Below are 13,963 nucleotides of genomic sequence, written 5' to 3' on the forward strand. Positions count from 1 at the left end.
GTAAAGAGCTCGAAACTTGCACACACATGTGCTGCCTACTAATGGCATCAAACCGGCCCTACAACCATCATACGCCAGGCAACATTGTGACATCAAGAGGGGTGATCCCATCCTGCATGTCCTGGTCAACAGCAAACGCACAAGTGTTAGAATAAATGGGCTCAAGTCTGCATACGTTTTCAATGAGCTACCTGTCACTAACGCTAAATGGACACGGCATCCCACTTCACCTCATCCAACCACAGGAACTCCAGCATCAGCACCCAGCCCAGCAGCAGCACCTCCTGTGCCAATACTGGCCACAAGGTAAGCTTCAGGAGAACAACAGACCACAAGATCTGGTTAATGCGTCCACTGCCCGGTGCACTTCTTGGCTGGTGCTCTGCTTACACCTAAGGGACTGTTGTAGCAACTGTGCCTGCTACCAACAAAGTTCTGAGCAGTGCAGAGCACGAGTGTTTGATGCATGTGTTTGATTTCACACCATCAATTCATTTCCTGCTCTAGCCACCACGAGCGCTGTGTTTTGGCATCATTACCACGTTTATTCTTTGTGTTTTGTGACGTATTTGCTATATTTTCTCTGTGTCTTCGCTGTCAGAGAGCTGTCATCCATATTTGCTCATTGTGTAGCTCAGTTATGGATAAACCATCATGCTTATTCTCTCTGTCTCTCTCTCTGGCTCCTTATACATTTAATGAAGTACTGTAGTAGCTTGTCGACTGGAAGAATAAAGTTCCTTTCAGTCTCCATAACCTGTGGGAATTGTATGTTATTTATTCTAATCTAAACATGCAGGCTAATGGCAGGAAGTGCAAAATGGCTAAACAGGAATGACTAAAGGACGAATATAATGATTTAGAAGCATATTTCATTAGATGAAAGACAGATGGTACAGTGTACAGGAAAATTAAGATCGCTTTGGAGACAACAGAATCAGCTATATGGATATCAAGAGCTAAGATGGAATACAAGTACTAAGGAAAGATGGAAAACTGAAAGGTGTAGGGAGTATACAGAGGGTCTATACAAGGGGGATGAACTTGAAGGCAATATTATAGAAACCGAAGAGGACTTGGATGAAGATGGGATGGGGGGTACAATGCTGTAAGAAGAATTTGAAAGAGCACTAAAAGACCTAAGTCAAAACAAGGCCTATGGAGTGGACGATGTTCCGTCAGAAGTACTGATAGCCTTGGGAGAACCAGCCATGACAGTACTCTTCCATCTGGTGTGCAAGATGCATGAGGCAGACGAAATACCCTCAGACTTCAAGAAGAATATAATACTTCCAAAATACCCTAATATTTATGGACAAATATAGTACTTTCAATTCCAAAAAAAGAGGATGCCGAGGTATATGAATATTACCGAATTGTCAGCTTAATAACTCATGGCAGCAAAATACTGACACAAATTCTTTGCAGAAGAATGGAAAAATTGGCAGGAGTTCACTTCAGGGAAGATCAGTTTGGGTTCTGGAGAAATGTAGGAACACATGAGTCAATACTGACCCTGTAGCTTCTCTCAGAAGGCAGGTTAAGGAAAGGCAAACCTATGTTTATAGCATTTCTAGACTTAAAGAACCCTATTGACAGTGTTGACTGGAAATCTCTCTTTGAAATTCTGAAGATAGTGGAGGTAAAATATAGGGAGCGAAAAGCTATTTACAACTTGTACAGAGAGCAGATGGCAGTTGTAAGAGTCAAGTGCCAGCAAAGAAAAGTAGCAGTTGAGAAGGCAGTGTGACAGGGTTGTAGCTTATCACAGATCTTATCCTATCTGTACTTTGAACAGACAATAAAGGAAACAAAACAAGTTTTGAAGTAAGAATTAAAGTTTGTGGAGAAAAATAAAAACTTCGAGGTTCGCTGATGACATTGTATAATTCTTTCAGGACCAGGAAAAGCTGTTGAATGGAATGGACGGTGTCTTGGAAGAAGGATATAAGAGGACTGTAAAAAAAAAAGGAAAACAAGGATAAAGGAATATAGTCAAATTAATTCAAGTGATACTGATGGAATTAGATTAGGAAACGAGATGCAGCGTTCTGCTATTTGGACAGCAAAATAATATGATGGGCTAAGTAAGGATGATATAAAATGTAGACTGGAAATGGCAAGAGAAGCGTTTCTCTAGAAGGGAAATTTGTTAACATCGAATATAAATTTAAGGGTTAGGAAGTCTTTTCTGAAGTTATTTGTCTGAGATGTAGCCATGTTTGGAAGTGAAACATGGACGATGAACAGGTTGGAGAAGAAATAAATAGAAGCTTTTGAAATGTGATGAGTGCTACAGCAGAATACTGAAGATTAGATGGGTAGATCGCCATAAATAATGAGGATGTGGGGAACAGAATTCAGGCTAGAAGAAATTTGTGGCACAATATGGCTCAAATATGGCATCAAGCAATCACCAATTTGGTATTGGAGGGACAGGTGAGGGGTAAAAATTGTAGAGAGAGACCAAGAGATGAATACAATAAACAGATTCAGAGGGATGTAGATTGTAGTAGTTTTTTGGAGACAAAGAGGCTTGTACAGGTCAGAGTAGCATGGAGAGCTGAATTCAGTTAGTTTTTGGACTGAAGACAATAACTACAACAACGACAAATGTCCGTTTTAGGATTTATTATTCTAGAGTAATGTAATCCATTCAGTCCTGACTGTTCAATGACGTACAGTTTGTAGTAAATGGTGATATACTCTACTCAGGCATTATCCAGCACTGATACAACGCGTTTCCCTCGCTATTCCGAGAATATACCTTAACTACCAGCTATTCCGATTTCGTACAACCGGTCGATAGGTAGAGAACAGCCATGACGAGTTATAGAAGATGACGGACATGCTGTTTGAGAATGAAAGATGAATTTTGGCAATGGTGCTCTTCGCCTCCTACTTCAGATGAATAAAATATAGAGTCAGAGATCCTACATAAATCTGCATTGAATGCTCTAGTTGCTTTAAGGCGTAATTTGCAGATTAAATTAATACCTTCCTTGTCGCTTCAGTTGGCTTTCAATTTGTTACTGGTCACGGCTGTAAGTTGATCAGCGATCCTTAGTGGGGCTCCTCTAAAAAAACACCTTTGCTTCGATCACAGCCACAGCGGTAGTTTTTATCTTTGATACAGCGTTGTTTTTGTTTATAGTATTTGGTATGTTTATTGTTTACTTTGGTGCGGTGGGTATGTTAATCGTGTGGAGTGGAAAGCGATTTACTAATTGACAGAAGATCACGAAAGAGACAGGAATTCGTATAATTACAGGAATTTTAAACTGACGCAGAGTAGAATGATGTTCACGCTACCTTGTATTTTTTAAACATTGATTTTCGCAATTGTTTCATTTGCATTAATAATGGAAACAAGTACCACTATTATAAGAAGCAATCTAAGAGAACAAAGGATCCATGAAAGGGATGAGAGACGACAGGAAATTGTAAATCGTCGACGAGCGCTGGGAGAGTTGAACTTAAGTGATCGAATAGTAAGCTCTACAGAAATCATGGATTTGGCGAATAAATTGAAATGCAAAAAGATAACGCTACAAGACATGAAGATTTTAAAACAGGCCCTTATACAAAGTGAGGACAATATACGTGCATTTTTAAATGTCAGCGGCGCGCTTCATGCTCTAGTTCGTGAAGCATCCGGTAATTGACAATTATATGTGTGTGTGTGTGTGTGTGTGTGTGTGTGTGTGTGTGTGTGTGTGTGTGTGTCCTTTTTTTTATTTTTATTTTTTTTTCCTCGTTCTTTTCCAGAAACATCTGGCACGGTTTGCTGGATGCTTCTGTTTGATCAGCTTTTTTCTGTTGTAGTAAAACCCATTCCTTATTCCGGAACACTGCGCAGTTATTTCCTCGTTGTAGGTCTACTCCTGAAGCCGTTTTACCATACTCACTCTAGCTGTGGATGGATACCCATAATCCTATAGTTAGGTCATTCAAAACTGAACTGAGAACGTTAGGCCCATTGGTTTCATCGTCACTTCATTCTTGTTCAAACATGTCTTCTGGGCAGCATCCGCCGCCTTATTTCCCAATCAAAGTAGGCTTAGCCATTTGATTTTTCCCCAAATGCTAATTTTTTTTTTCACTTTTTAGCCGAGGTTAATTGGCAGGATAGTGAGCTCTACACTCATGTCCCCATGTTTTAAAATCGTTAATAGCGCTGGATTACTCTTTAACTGGCAATAAATTAAAGTTGACATGTTTAATTTATGTACGTTAATTCTATTTCTGTGTGTCAGTATGTTAACTTCAAACAGTATGTTATAGGTATGGGTTTTGTTTAATCATACAGTGGCTGTAAAGGCCGAGGCATCTAAGGTGCCAGTATATCAGTAATGCTAATGCATTTATGTTATACTATCATGTGTAATGATATTTTTGTAGATACATGTTATTAGTAGGTAGTTCTGTAATAAATAAAATGTTTATACTTTTTTACCCTCTGTGCACATTTTACCCTGAGCTTCCATAGACAAAGAGTATATATTCACAAGATGATGCCCTTTGTTGATCCTAGTGAACAATGGGATCCATCGGCATATTCTTTGAAGTTTGCTTGCATTTATAATGTTTTTGTTTGTATGTTTCTTTTTAAAATAATAGATGTCATTTATGTGTTTGTTTGAGATATGTTGTTTGGTTCTTATTTTCAGTAGTGCTTGTTATTTGTTTTGTTATGTATGTTGGTGTAGTATATAATGAAGTGTAAAATTTTGTAAAAACTGTTTCCATTATAGAGCTTGTTCCTAGCACTAGTGGTGTTAATCATGCTAGTTCACCTTCTCAAAAATGAGAGGAGGCGGGGGTTGACTGTCTTCTGGAACAGATTTAGAATATTGGTACCCATATTTCAGTCAGAACAGATTTTATAGTAGGACTGTGTAGGCTAGTGACAAAAAAGATTTGATAATTTTTTTTTTTTTAAATGACTGATTGGAGAAAAGATGAGACGTCATTTGTGGCCATTTAATCATTGGATGTGACAGCTGTGTGAGTTACGATAACTAGTGGTGAGTTCATGTGGTGTTGTCTGTGGGAGCGTGTATGGGTCAAACAGGCAGTTGTGTTGTTGGGTCAACAGAAGCGTCCGATCTTACCCGTCGGCTTTGACCCGTGACGTAAGCGTGTTGTGGTGTGTGACGTCATTACGGCGCGGAGTTTGATTTGCGATTGTGGCGTGTTTGTAGATGTCTTGTTTTTGTTTGTCGTGCTCTCTGGTGGTGTGTTCATGGTTTTCGTTTGTTTCGTTTGTTTCGTGTGGTGGGGTCAGTTTTCTGTTGCTCAGGTGTTGGATTTGAAGCGGAATTTCTATTAGTGAGTTAATGGTTAATTTAATGCTCATTGCTGTACGTCGGGTGAGTTTGTTATTGAGTGTATTTGGTTGTGGTTTTTTGTTCAGGAATGGATATGAAAGACCGCCTTAACAGTGTTCGGTTGAGGGCGATGATGGGGGAGACAGCTTTAGAGCTGATTAAATTTCTTCAGCTATTTGGCTTAATTGCCGAGGTCGTGAAGTGCGGTGTGTGCCGTGAACCTATGAAATTGGTTAAAGTTCCGGACTCTCGGACCAGGGACGGATACATGTGGTGTTGCCAGAAAGATGGCGTATGGCGTTCTGTAAGGCGTGGTACCTGGTTCGAGAAGTCTAGATTGGCCATGCGTGAGATTGTGCTTATTACGTATTATTTTTGTTATAGTTGCGGGCAGAGTTTTTGCGCGTTTGAGACTGGTGTGAGTGAGAGGACTGTTTTAGACTGGTATTCCTTTTGTCGTGAGGTGTGTTCCGAATTTATTAAGTACAGGGGTAAGTTGGGTGGGCATGGGGTGCTTGTGGAGGTGGATGAGTCGCAGTTTGGTAAAAGGAAGTATGGGAGGGGGAAGTCTGTGGCTGGTCTTTGGGTGTGGGGGGCTGTTGTTCAGGGGGGTGGGGGTACTGAATGTGTTTTTAGGGTTGTGGAGGGGAGGTCGAAGCCTGAATTAGTGGGGTTAATTGAGGAGTATGTAGAGCCGGGGTCCACAGTAGTTTCAGATGCGTTTTCTTCATATAGGGGGTTGGGTGAGAGGGGATTTAATCATTTAGTAGTGAACCACAGTCTAGAGTTTAAGAATTATGATACTGGGGCTTGCACTAACACAATTGAGGGGATGTGGGGAGCGGTTAAGTCAGTTCTTGGGAGGGGGAAGAGGCGCTCTTCCAACCTTCAGTCTCATTTAGATGAGTACTGTTGGCGGAAGAGTGTCCCAGAGGGCTATTGCATTCTTCGGGTTTTTTTAAGGGCTGTGGGTAAAATGTATAGACCGAAAGTGGTTAGTTAGGGTGGGCTGGGTAGGTGGGTGGGTGGTTTATTTTGTTGTATAGTGTTTGTGTGTTGTATTTTGGAGTTGTGGGGGAGGGGGTTGACGTTTGGGTGGGTTGGGTTTTTATTTTAGTTCAGTATTTTTTCGTTGGTGTGTGTGTGTGTGTTTTTGTATGTGTGTGTGTGTGTGTGCGTGCGTGCGTGTGTGCATTTGTGTGTGATTGTGGTGGCCAATCTAGTTTGTGGAGCTGGAACTTTTTTGAGGTAAGTTCCGTTTTTTTTTTTGGTTATTTATGTATGTTTTGTGTATTGGGTATAGGTTGGAAACATCCGATCTCACGCGTCGGCTTTGACCCGTGACGTAAGGGACCTACACATTGATCTGTAGCGTAGCCCTGAATACGAGGTTAGGTTGGGAGTTTTTTTTTGGAATGCGGCCGCGGCAGCGGCCGCCTATGATTCGAAAATATTGATTTGACGCTAATGAACATGTATACGTAATATGAAGCAATTTGATGAACATATTGATCTGTAGCGTAGCCCACTTGAGGTTAGGTTGGGAGTTTTTTTTTTGGAATGCGGCCGCGGCAGCGGCCGCCTATGATTCGAAAATATTGATTTGACACTAATGAACATGTATACGTAATATGAAGCAATTTGATGAACATATTGATCTGTAGCGTAGCCCACTTGAGGTTAGGTTGGGAGTTTTTTTTTTGGAATGTGGCCGCGGCAGCGGCCGCCTATGATTCGAAAATATTGATTTGACACTAATGAACATGTATACGTAATATGAAGCAATTTGATGAACATATTGATCTGTAGCGTAGCCCACTTGAGGTTAGGTTGGGAGTTTTTTTTTGGAATGCGGCCGCGGCAGCGGCCGCCTATGATTCGAAAATATCGATTTGACACTAATGAAGCCTGTGGGGGGATGGGGGGGCACTGCAGACTCCCCCCACCGCATAACGACACATGATGATCAAATTTTGAAAAAAAATGAAAAATTTTTTCCGTACCTGCTAAACTGCATAAGTGCCGATGTATGTAGGTGTAAGGGAAGCTTTCGTTTCTTAGTTTTCTATTGGGGGATGTGATCGGTAGGTTCTGTTGAGCTATATAGGTTAAGGGAAGTGTCCGATTATGGATAGGAATGTGTTTTTTGGTATTTGGTCAGTTTTGTGATGTTGATTTATTTCGTTGTTTTGCGTGGTTTTGAATGGCGGTCGGTGGCTACATTTCTGTATATTTAGTTTCTCCGCACCCAAAAACCCCTAATTTCTCACGCTTGTCCCGTTACAGTCATTAGGCTTTTTGTGAAACTTGTGTATTTCAGTGTTTACAATACGTATGCGATGTTTTTATATCCGCCATATTGGAATTGTTTATAGTCGTTTCCGCGGTATTTGTGACGTCATGGGTCAAAGCCGACGGGTAAGATTGGACGCTTCTGTATTTCCATAAAGTCTGGTGGTGTTTGCTTGTCATGAGATTACTGTTAGCAGGAAATCTGTAACTGATTGGTTTAATTTTTGTATTGTTGCAATTTGTAATGTGAACAGAATAATTGATGGGGAGGGGACTATTGTTGGAGTAGGCCTAAATGAATCTTGCTTTGGGAGTGTTAAATTTCGCAAGGGTAAGTCAATCGTCAGTGTTTCGAGATTTTGATGCTGTTTCAAGTAAGAGGATGACCTAGTATTAAACATCATTGAGAAATGGGATACAGTCATTGTTTTAAATATTGGTAAAAAAAAAAAAAACACTGAGGAGGGAGCTATTATTTATTGTGATGTATATATGAGGGTCATTCAATAAGTAATGCCACACATTTTTTTTCTCTTAACATATTTGTTTTTAAAAGTCAGAATTTGGTGACAATATACATCAACATGTCTTGTCCATGTCCTATTTTTGTACGTAGTCTCCATCACGTTCTGTGGCCGTACACCAACACTGTGGAAGAGCATGTATTCCCCGGTGGTATAAGCTCTTGTCCTGTAGACGTAGCCATGTTTTCATTGCATGACTGATAGTCTAGTTGTTTTCCAAGTGTGTTCTACATCTACATCTACATTGATACTCCGCAAGCCACCCAACGGTGTGTGGCGGAGGGCACTTTACGTGCCACTGTCATTACCTCCCTTTCCTGTTCCAGTCGCGTATGGTTCGCGGGAAGAACGACTGTCTGAAAGCCTCCGTGCGTGCTCTAATCTCTCTAATTTTACATTCGTGATCTCCTCGGGAGGTATAAGTAGGGGGAAGCAATATATTCGATACCTCATCCAGAAACGCACCCTCTCGAAACCTGGCGAGCAAGCTACACCGCGATGCAGAGCGCCTCTCTTGCAGAGTCTGCCACTTGAGTTTATTAAACATCTCCGTAACGCTATCACGGTTACCAAATAACCCGGTGACGAAACGCGCCGCTCTTCTTTGGATCTTCTCTATCTCCTCCGTCAACCCGACCTGGTACGGATCCCACACTGATGAGCGATACTCAAGTATAGGCCGAACGAGTGTTTTGTAAGCCACCTCCTTTGTTGATGGACTACATTTTCTAAGCACTCTCCCAATGAATCTCAACCTGGTACCCGCCTTACCAACAATTAATTTTATATGATCATTCCACTTCAAATCGTTCCGCACGCATACTCCCAGATATTTTACAGACGTAACTGCTACCAGTGTTTGTTCCGCTATCATATAATCATACAATAAAGGATCCTTCTTTCTATGTATTCGCAATACATTACATTTGTCTATGTTAAGGGTCAGTTGCCACTCCCTGAACCAAGTGCCTATCCGCTGCAGATCTTCCTGCATTTCGCTACAATTTTCTAATGCTGCAACTTCTCTGTATACTACAGCATCATCCGCGAAAAGCCGCATGGAACTTCCGACACTATCTTCTAAGTCATTTATATATATTGTGAAAAGCAATGGTCCCATAACACTCCCCTGTGGCACGCCAGAGGTTACTTTAACGTCTGTAGACGTCTCTCCATTGATAACAACATGCTGTGTTCTGTTTGCTAAAAACTCTTCAATCCAGCCACACAGCTGGTCTGATATTCCGTAGGCTCTTACTTTGTTTATCAGTCGACAGTGCGGAACTGTATCGAATGCCTTCCGGAAGTCAAGAAAAATAGCATCTACCTGGGAGCCTGTATCTAATATTTTCTGGGTCTCATGAACAAATAAGAGAATCTGTAAGTGCCAACAATTCAGATGAAATGACCTTTCTTTGAATCTTGTGGCCCACTGCGAGCATTCGTGGAACCCATCGTGAGCACCTCTTCAAATACCCGACAGTCTCCAAAGCTGACCGACAACTGTAGAGCTAATTATTTAGTTGTGATGTGCTGGTTGGCACAAATTATGGCACCCACACTATTCAGAATGTCTGGGGCAGTGGCTGATGATGGATCTCCATTTCTGCATTTCCTGAGGCTGTAACTTTCTTGACCCATAGTCCAACTGTACTCCTATAAACTGCAGCATCGCCATACACTGCACACAAGTGTTTATGGGTGTTCACCGTGGTTTCTTTTTCTACACACAAGAATTCAATAACAGCATGCCACTTGTAATGTGAGTCGTATGTAGATGCCATTTTGACGCTGTACTACAGCTCTGTTATCTGCCAGAATGGTTAGAAACTTCACTAGCATGCAGAATAAACATCAGATGTGGAGCACCAACAAGGACGTTTGTCTATGTATATTATTGGTTTTTTTTTTTTTTTTTTTTTTTTTTTTTTTTTTTTTTTTTTTTTTGTGGGTCATTACTTATTGAACAACCCTTGTATGTGAGTGGTGTCTGTTCTGTCAGACATATCCAGCAGAATAGACATCATGTGTGATGATGCAGCTAGAACAGACATGGAACTGTAGGAAGGAGAAAAAAAGAGAATGACGGGTGGGAAATTGTGATGGCTAGCTGCAGAGGGCATTGTGATAATGCTATGGCGAAAGTTCAAAGTTTGTGCCATACCAGGCGTTGAACCTGGATTTAGTGCTTCTTATGAGTGGTTGCCATAACCAGTTTGACCATCCGGACATCATCCCTGACCAACTCAAATTTCCAACTTATTGCACACAGCAATGCACCATCCTTGTGTGTTGAACTCTCTATTAGCAAATTATGATTCTCATAGAAGTTTGGATGATATGTATCCATTTGCACTGATACAAATGTGGGGGAGCTGGACATGTCTGACAGAGCAGACACCTCAGAGATATATACATTTCTGAAAAAGAGGTAATGGTTCCTCAATGGTTGTTTGAGTGTGATTGCATAAATATTGTCTGAGTTCCTATGGGAAACAGAATTTGCGAGTGAAAAGTTTAATGGACGAGGGATGCTGCATTGCATTGTGTGATTAGGTTGAAAATTTGAGTCAATCAGGGACTGTGTCCGATTTGCTGAAGTGGTTAAGGCAGCTGCTCATGAGAAGCATTAAATCTGGGTTCAAGTTGAAGCCTGCCCAAATTTTCAGCTCTCACCATTGCATTACCACAATACCATTTGTGGCTAGTTGTCATCCCCCCCCCCCCCCCCCCCTTTTGCTCCATTTCCTTCCCCTTCCTACATTTCATATTTACATTTCTTCTGTTGTAGGATTTACTCTATTAATTGTTGGGTAGAATTTAGAAGTTTTAAATCTAGGTTATGCACTGATACTGAAGGTGGATGTTTGTTTACATGTGCAAGAGCTGCGGGAAGGGGCTGTACATTGCAGTTGTATTTGAAGAAGTAAGTATGGACAGTGAATTTGTCGTTGTATCTTTTCTGAAGGTTAGGTCTTTTTTGTGTGTTTTTTTTTTTTGTTATGAATGGGTTGTTAATGCATGATTATTTGTGACTTGAGGTTGTGATAGTTATTATGTGTATTCTTATGTTTATATGCATGTGCGGCCAGCTCTGCCTTCACGGATTTGTTATTTTTTTCATATTAGTCTTTCTAGGAAATACGGAAGCGTCCGATCCCACCCGTCTGCTTTGACCCATGTCGTCACAAATATGGCGGAAACAAAAACAAACACACACACTTTCCACAAGAAGCCTAATTACACTAACGGGACAAGCGCAGGAAATGGGGTGTTTTGGGTGGGGGGCAAACTAAATATAAACAAATTTAGACGCCTTGCGTAGCTACAACGTGTAAGTGAAGACAGCCATGCATGAATACCCACCCACCTCCCCAGGGGTCGTAACCCCTGCAACCCATAGAAGATAAAGATGCTTCAGTAGCTGATTAGTGTTTTTTGTCTTTTTAAAAAAAAATCTCACGGGATAGAATGAACAGATCAGAAAGATAAATATAATAAACTAAAACAGAAATTTGAGGAAACAGATAATTAAAATAAGTAAATTTTTAAATTAAAAAAAAAATCTCACGAGATAGAACGAACAGATCAGAAAAGTAAATAAAATAATGCGCCGTCATGACGTCACACACGACAACACCCTTACGTCACGAGTCAAAGCCGACGCGTTGGATCGGACGCTTCTGTCGACCCTGTTTCTATTTTATTTGTGATTTTTAGTATTTATTTTTGCTTCTTTTAATTTTTGTTTTGTTTGGGCCTCTCTTTCTCATAAAGTGCAGATTTCCTTAATTATGAGTGGAGTCAACTGTGTATTTTATATTAATTGTTGCTACTTACTTTTCTGTTTGTAGAGTGGGTTGGTTGTTCATATTGCATGGTTTACTGTACCTGCTCAAGATATACCATAATTAATTGCGAATATTGATGCCGATGAAAGTGTGCAACAATAGAAGCAAAAATGTTTCCGTAAATATGGAATCAAGTTTGCATCTAATTGAGCTGAAATTTCACCTGTGGCCTACAGGGTAAAGAAATATTTGGTATTCTAAAATGATCTTCTTAACTTTGATCAAGTATGTTTCAGAAATAGGGGTAGGTGGATATGTGTGGTTTGTGGCATAATGTTCATGCACACGTAAAGCTTTAGTAGTTGTTGAACAAAGTTCAGTTTGTGCACTATCTGTAACATGCAGGATATCGTAATTAGTATTCCAGTTCCTCTCATGCTTGGCCTAGCATGGCCTCCTTTGTGGTGTCACCGCCAGACACCACACTTGCTAGGTGGTAGCTTAAATCGGCCGCGGTCCATTTAGTACATGTCGGACCCGCGTGTCGCCACTGTGTGTTCGCAGACCGAGCGCCACCACAAGGCAGGTCTCGAGATACGGGATAGCACTCACCCCAGTTGTACGACGACTTTACTAGCGACTACACTTACGAAGCCTTTCTCTCATTTGCCGAGAGACAGTTAGAATAGCCCTCAGCTAAGTCCATGGCTATGACCTAGCAAGGCGCCATTAGCCTTACATAGTTTGATAGTTATCGTATGAAATGTCTCAACAAGAAGAACGATGTATACAACAAAAAATAAAAGATAAGTATTCGAGGAGCTGCATACTTTTCTTATTAGAATTCACTACTTATCCTGTTCCAGAATTCATGCCCGTCTGTGTTAGATAGCGTGCATAAAGGCCGCCTCTATCTACAAGGTGTTGGCACATTTACCAACACATCATCCTTAACCTATGCAGTTGCTGCTGTGTTGTGAGTTCTTGCAGGTCCTGCACTGTGGTCTTCTAGTTAGCATCCTTCAGAAAGCCCTAAAGCAAAAAATTTAATGAAATTATGTTTGGTGACCTTGGTGGTCATGAAATGAGTCCTTCACTGTTGGCGTCCATGAAATGGGTCCTCCTCTGCCAGTCCGGCAACCTGGAAATGTTGCCAAAAGCCTTCCTGATGATCAAGGCCCAAGGTATAGGGCCACCACTCTGCCTGAGCATGATGTCAGGTTATAGTTCTTCAACCCGTAGAAATGCAAACAGTTCCAACATGTCCAGATAAACAGTCAAGTTTATTCAAGCCTCTGCAGTGAAACTACATGTTTGCCGTTGGACTGTCGCTCACAATTTCCCTGCTGAAGTATCCTCATAGCCACGCACTGTGTCAGTTCACGTTCATGGACACACTAAAGCGAGCTTTGTCTATAAACATTATCTTTATGATGTAGTCTGGGTCATTGCCAATGTGTCTCAGAATCTCAATTGCAAATGCTTTGTGCTTTGACCTGACATCAGGTTGAAACACATGCAGCAGTTGCACATTGTAAGCATGAAACTACAGTCTCTTATGTAGCACCCTGTGCACTGTGGTTGGTGGTAGCTGCAGCTGTCAGGATGCCTGACTGATTGGTTCTGTTGGACTCCAGATGAATGTCTGTTGCACCCATATCACATTTGCAAGCATTCGTGCTTGGATGCCCAGAACCTGACCTCTTCATGAGGTTTCTCTGAACCTCGTGTTCCACTGCCTGATGGCCAAATGTCATATCGGTGTGCTTCTGTAATGTGTCCAGAAGTTCCATGGATCTGGGTGACAGATTTGGTCTCCATCAACCATTCCACACACTGTGCCATCTGCTAGGGGGGGGGGACGACACATGACCATTTTCATTATAAAAATACCATCCCCATTTGTGAAATGTACATTATTGAAGTTGTAAATATTTTGGAAGATAGGTTTCTGTGAACCTCGTGTTCCACTGCCTGATGGCCAAATGTCATATCGGTGTGCTTCTGTAATGTGTCCAGAAGTTCC

General features: G+C 41.2%; 1 protein-coding gene across 2 annotated transcripts in view; it reads left to right on the forward strand.

Moving 5' to 3' along the window:
* The first annotated feature begins 3,130 nt into the window (after nt 1-3,130).
* The window catches only part of LOC126485956 (transmembrane and coiled-coil domain-containing protein 6), a 61,217-nt gene continuing 50,384 nt past the window's right edge, over nt 3,131-13,963 (forward strand). Inside the window, exon 1 of one of the 2 annotated variants that reach the window (XM_050108914.1) lies at nt 3,131-3,657. In XM_050108914.1, coding sequence (XP_049964871.1) covers nt 3,363-3,657 — 295 coding nt within the window. In that variant the 5' untranslated portion in view covers nt 3,131-3,362. The remainder of the gene's footprint in view (nt 3,658-13,963) is intronic. The other variant, XM_050108915.1, reaches the window with a different exon arrangement.

The sequence above is a fragment of the Schistocerca serialis genome, chromosome 1 (assembly GCF_023864345.2).
Source record: "Schistocerca serialis cubense isolate TAMUIC-IGC-003099 chromosome 1, iqSchSeri2.2, whole genome shotgun sequence".
Lineage (NCBI taxonomy): Eukaryota > Metazoa > Arthropoda > Insecta > Orthoptera > Acrididae > Schistocerca > Schistocerca serialis.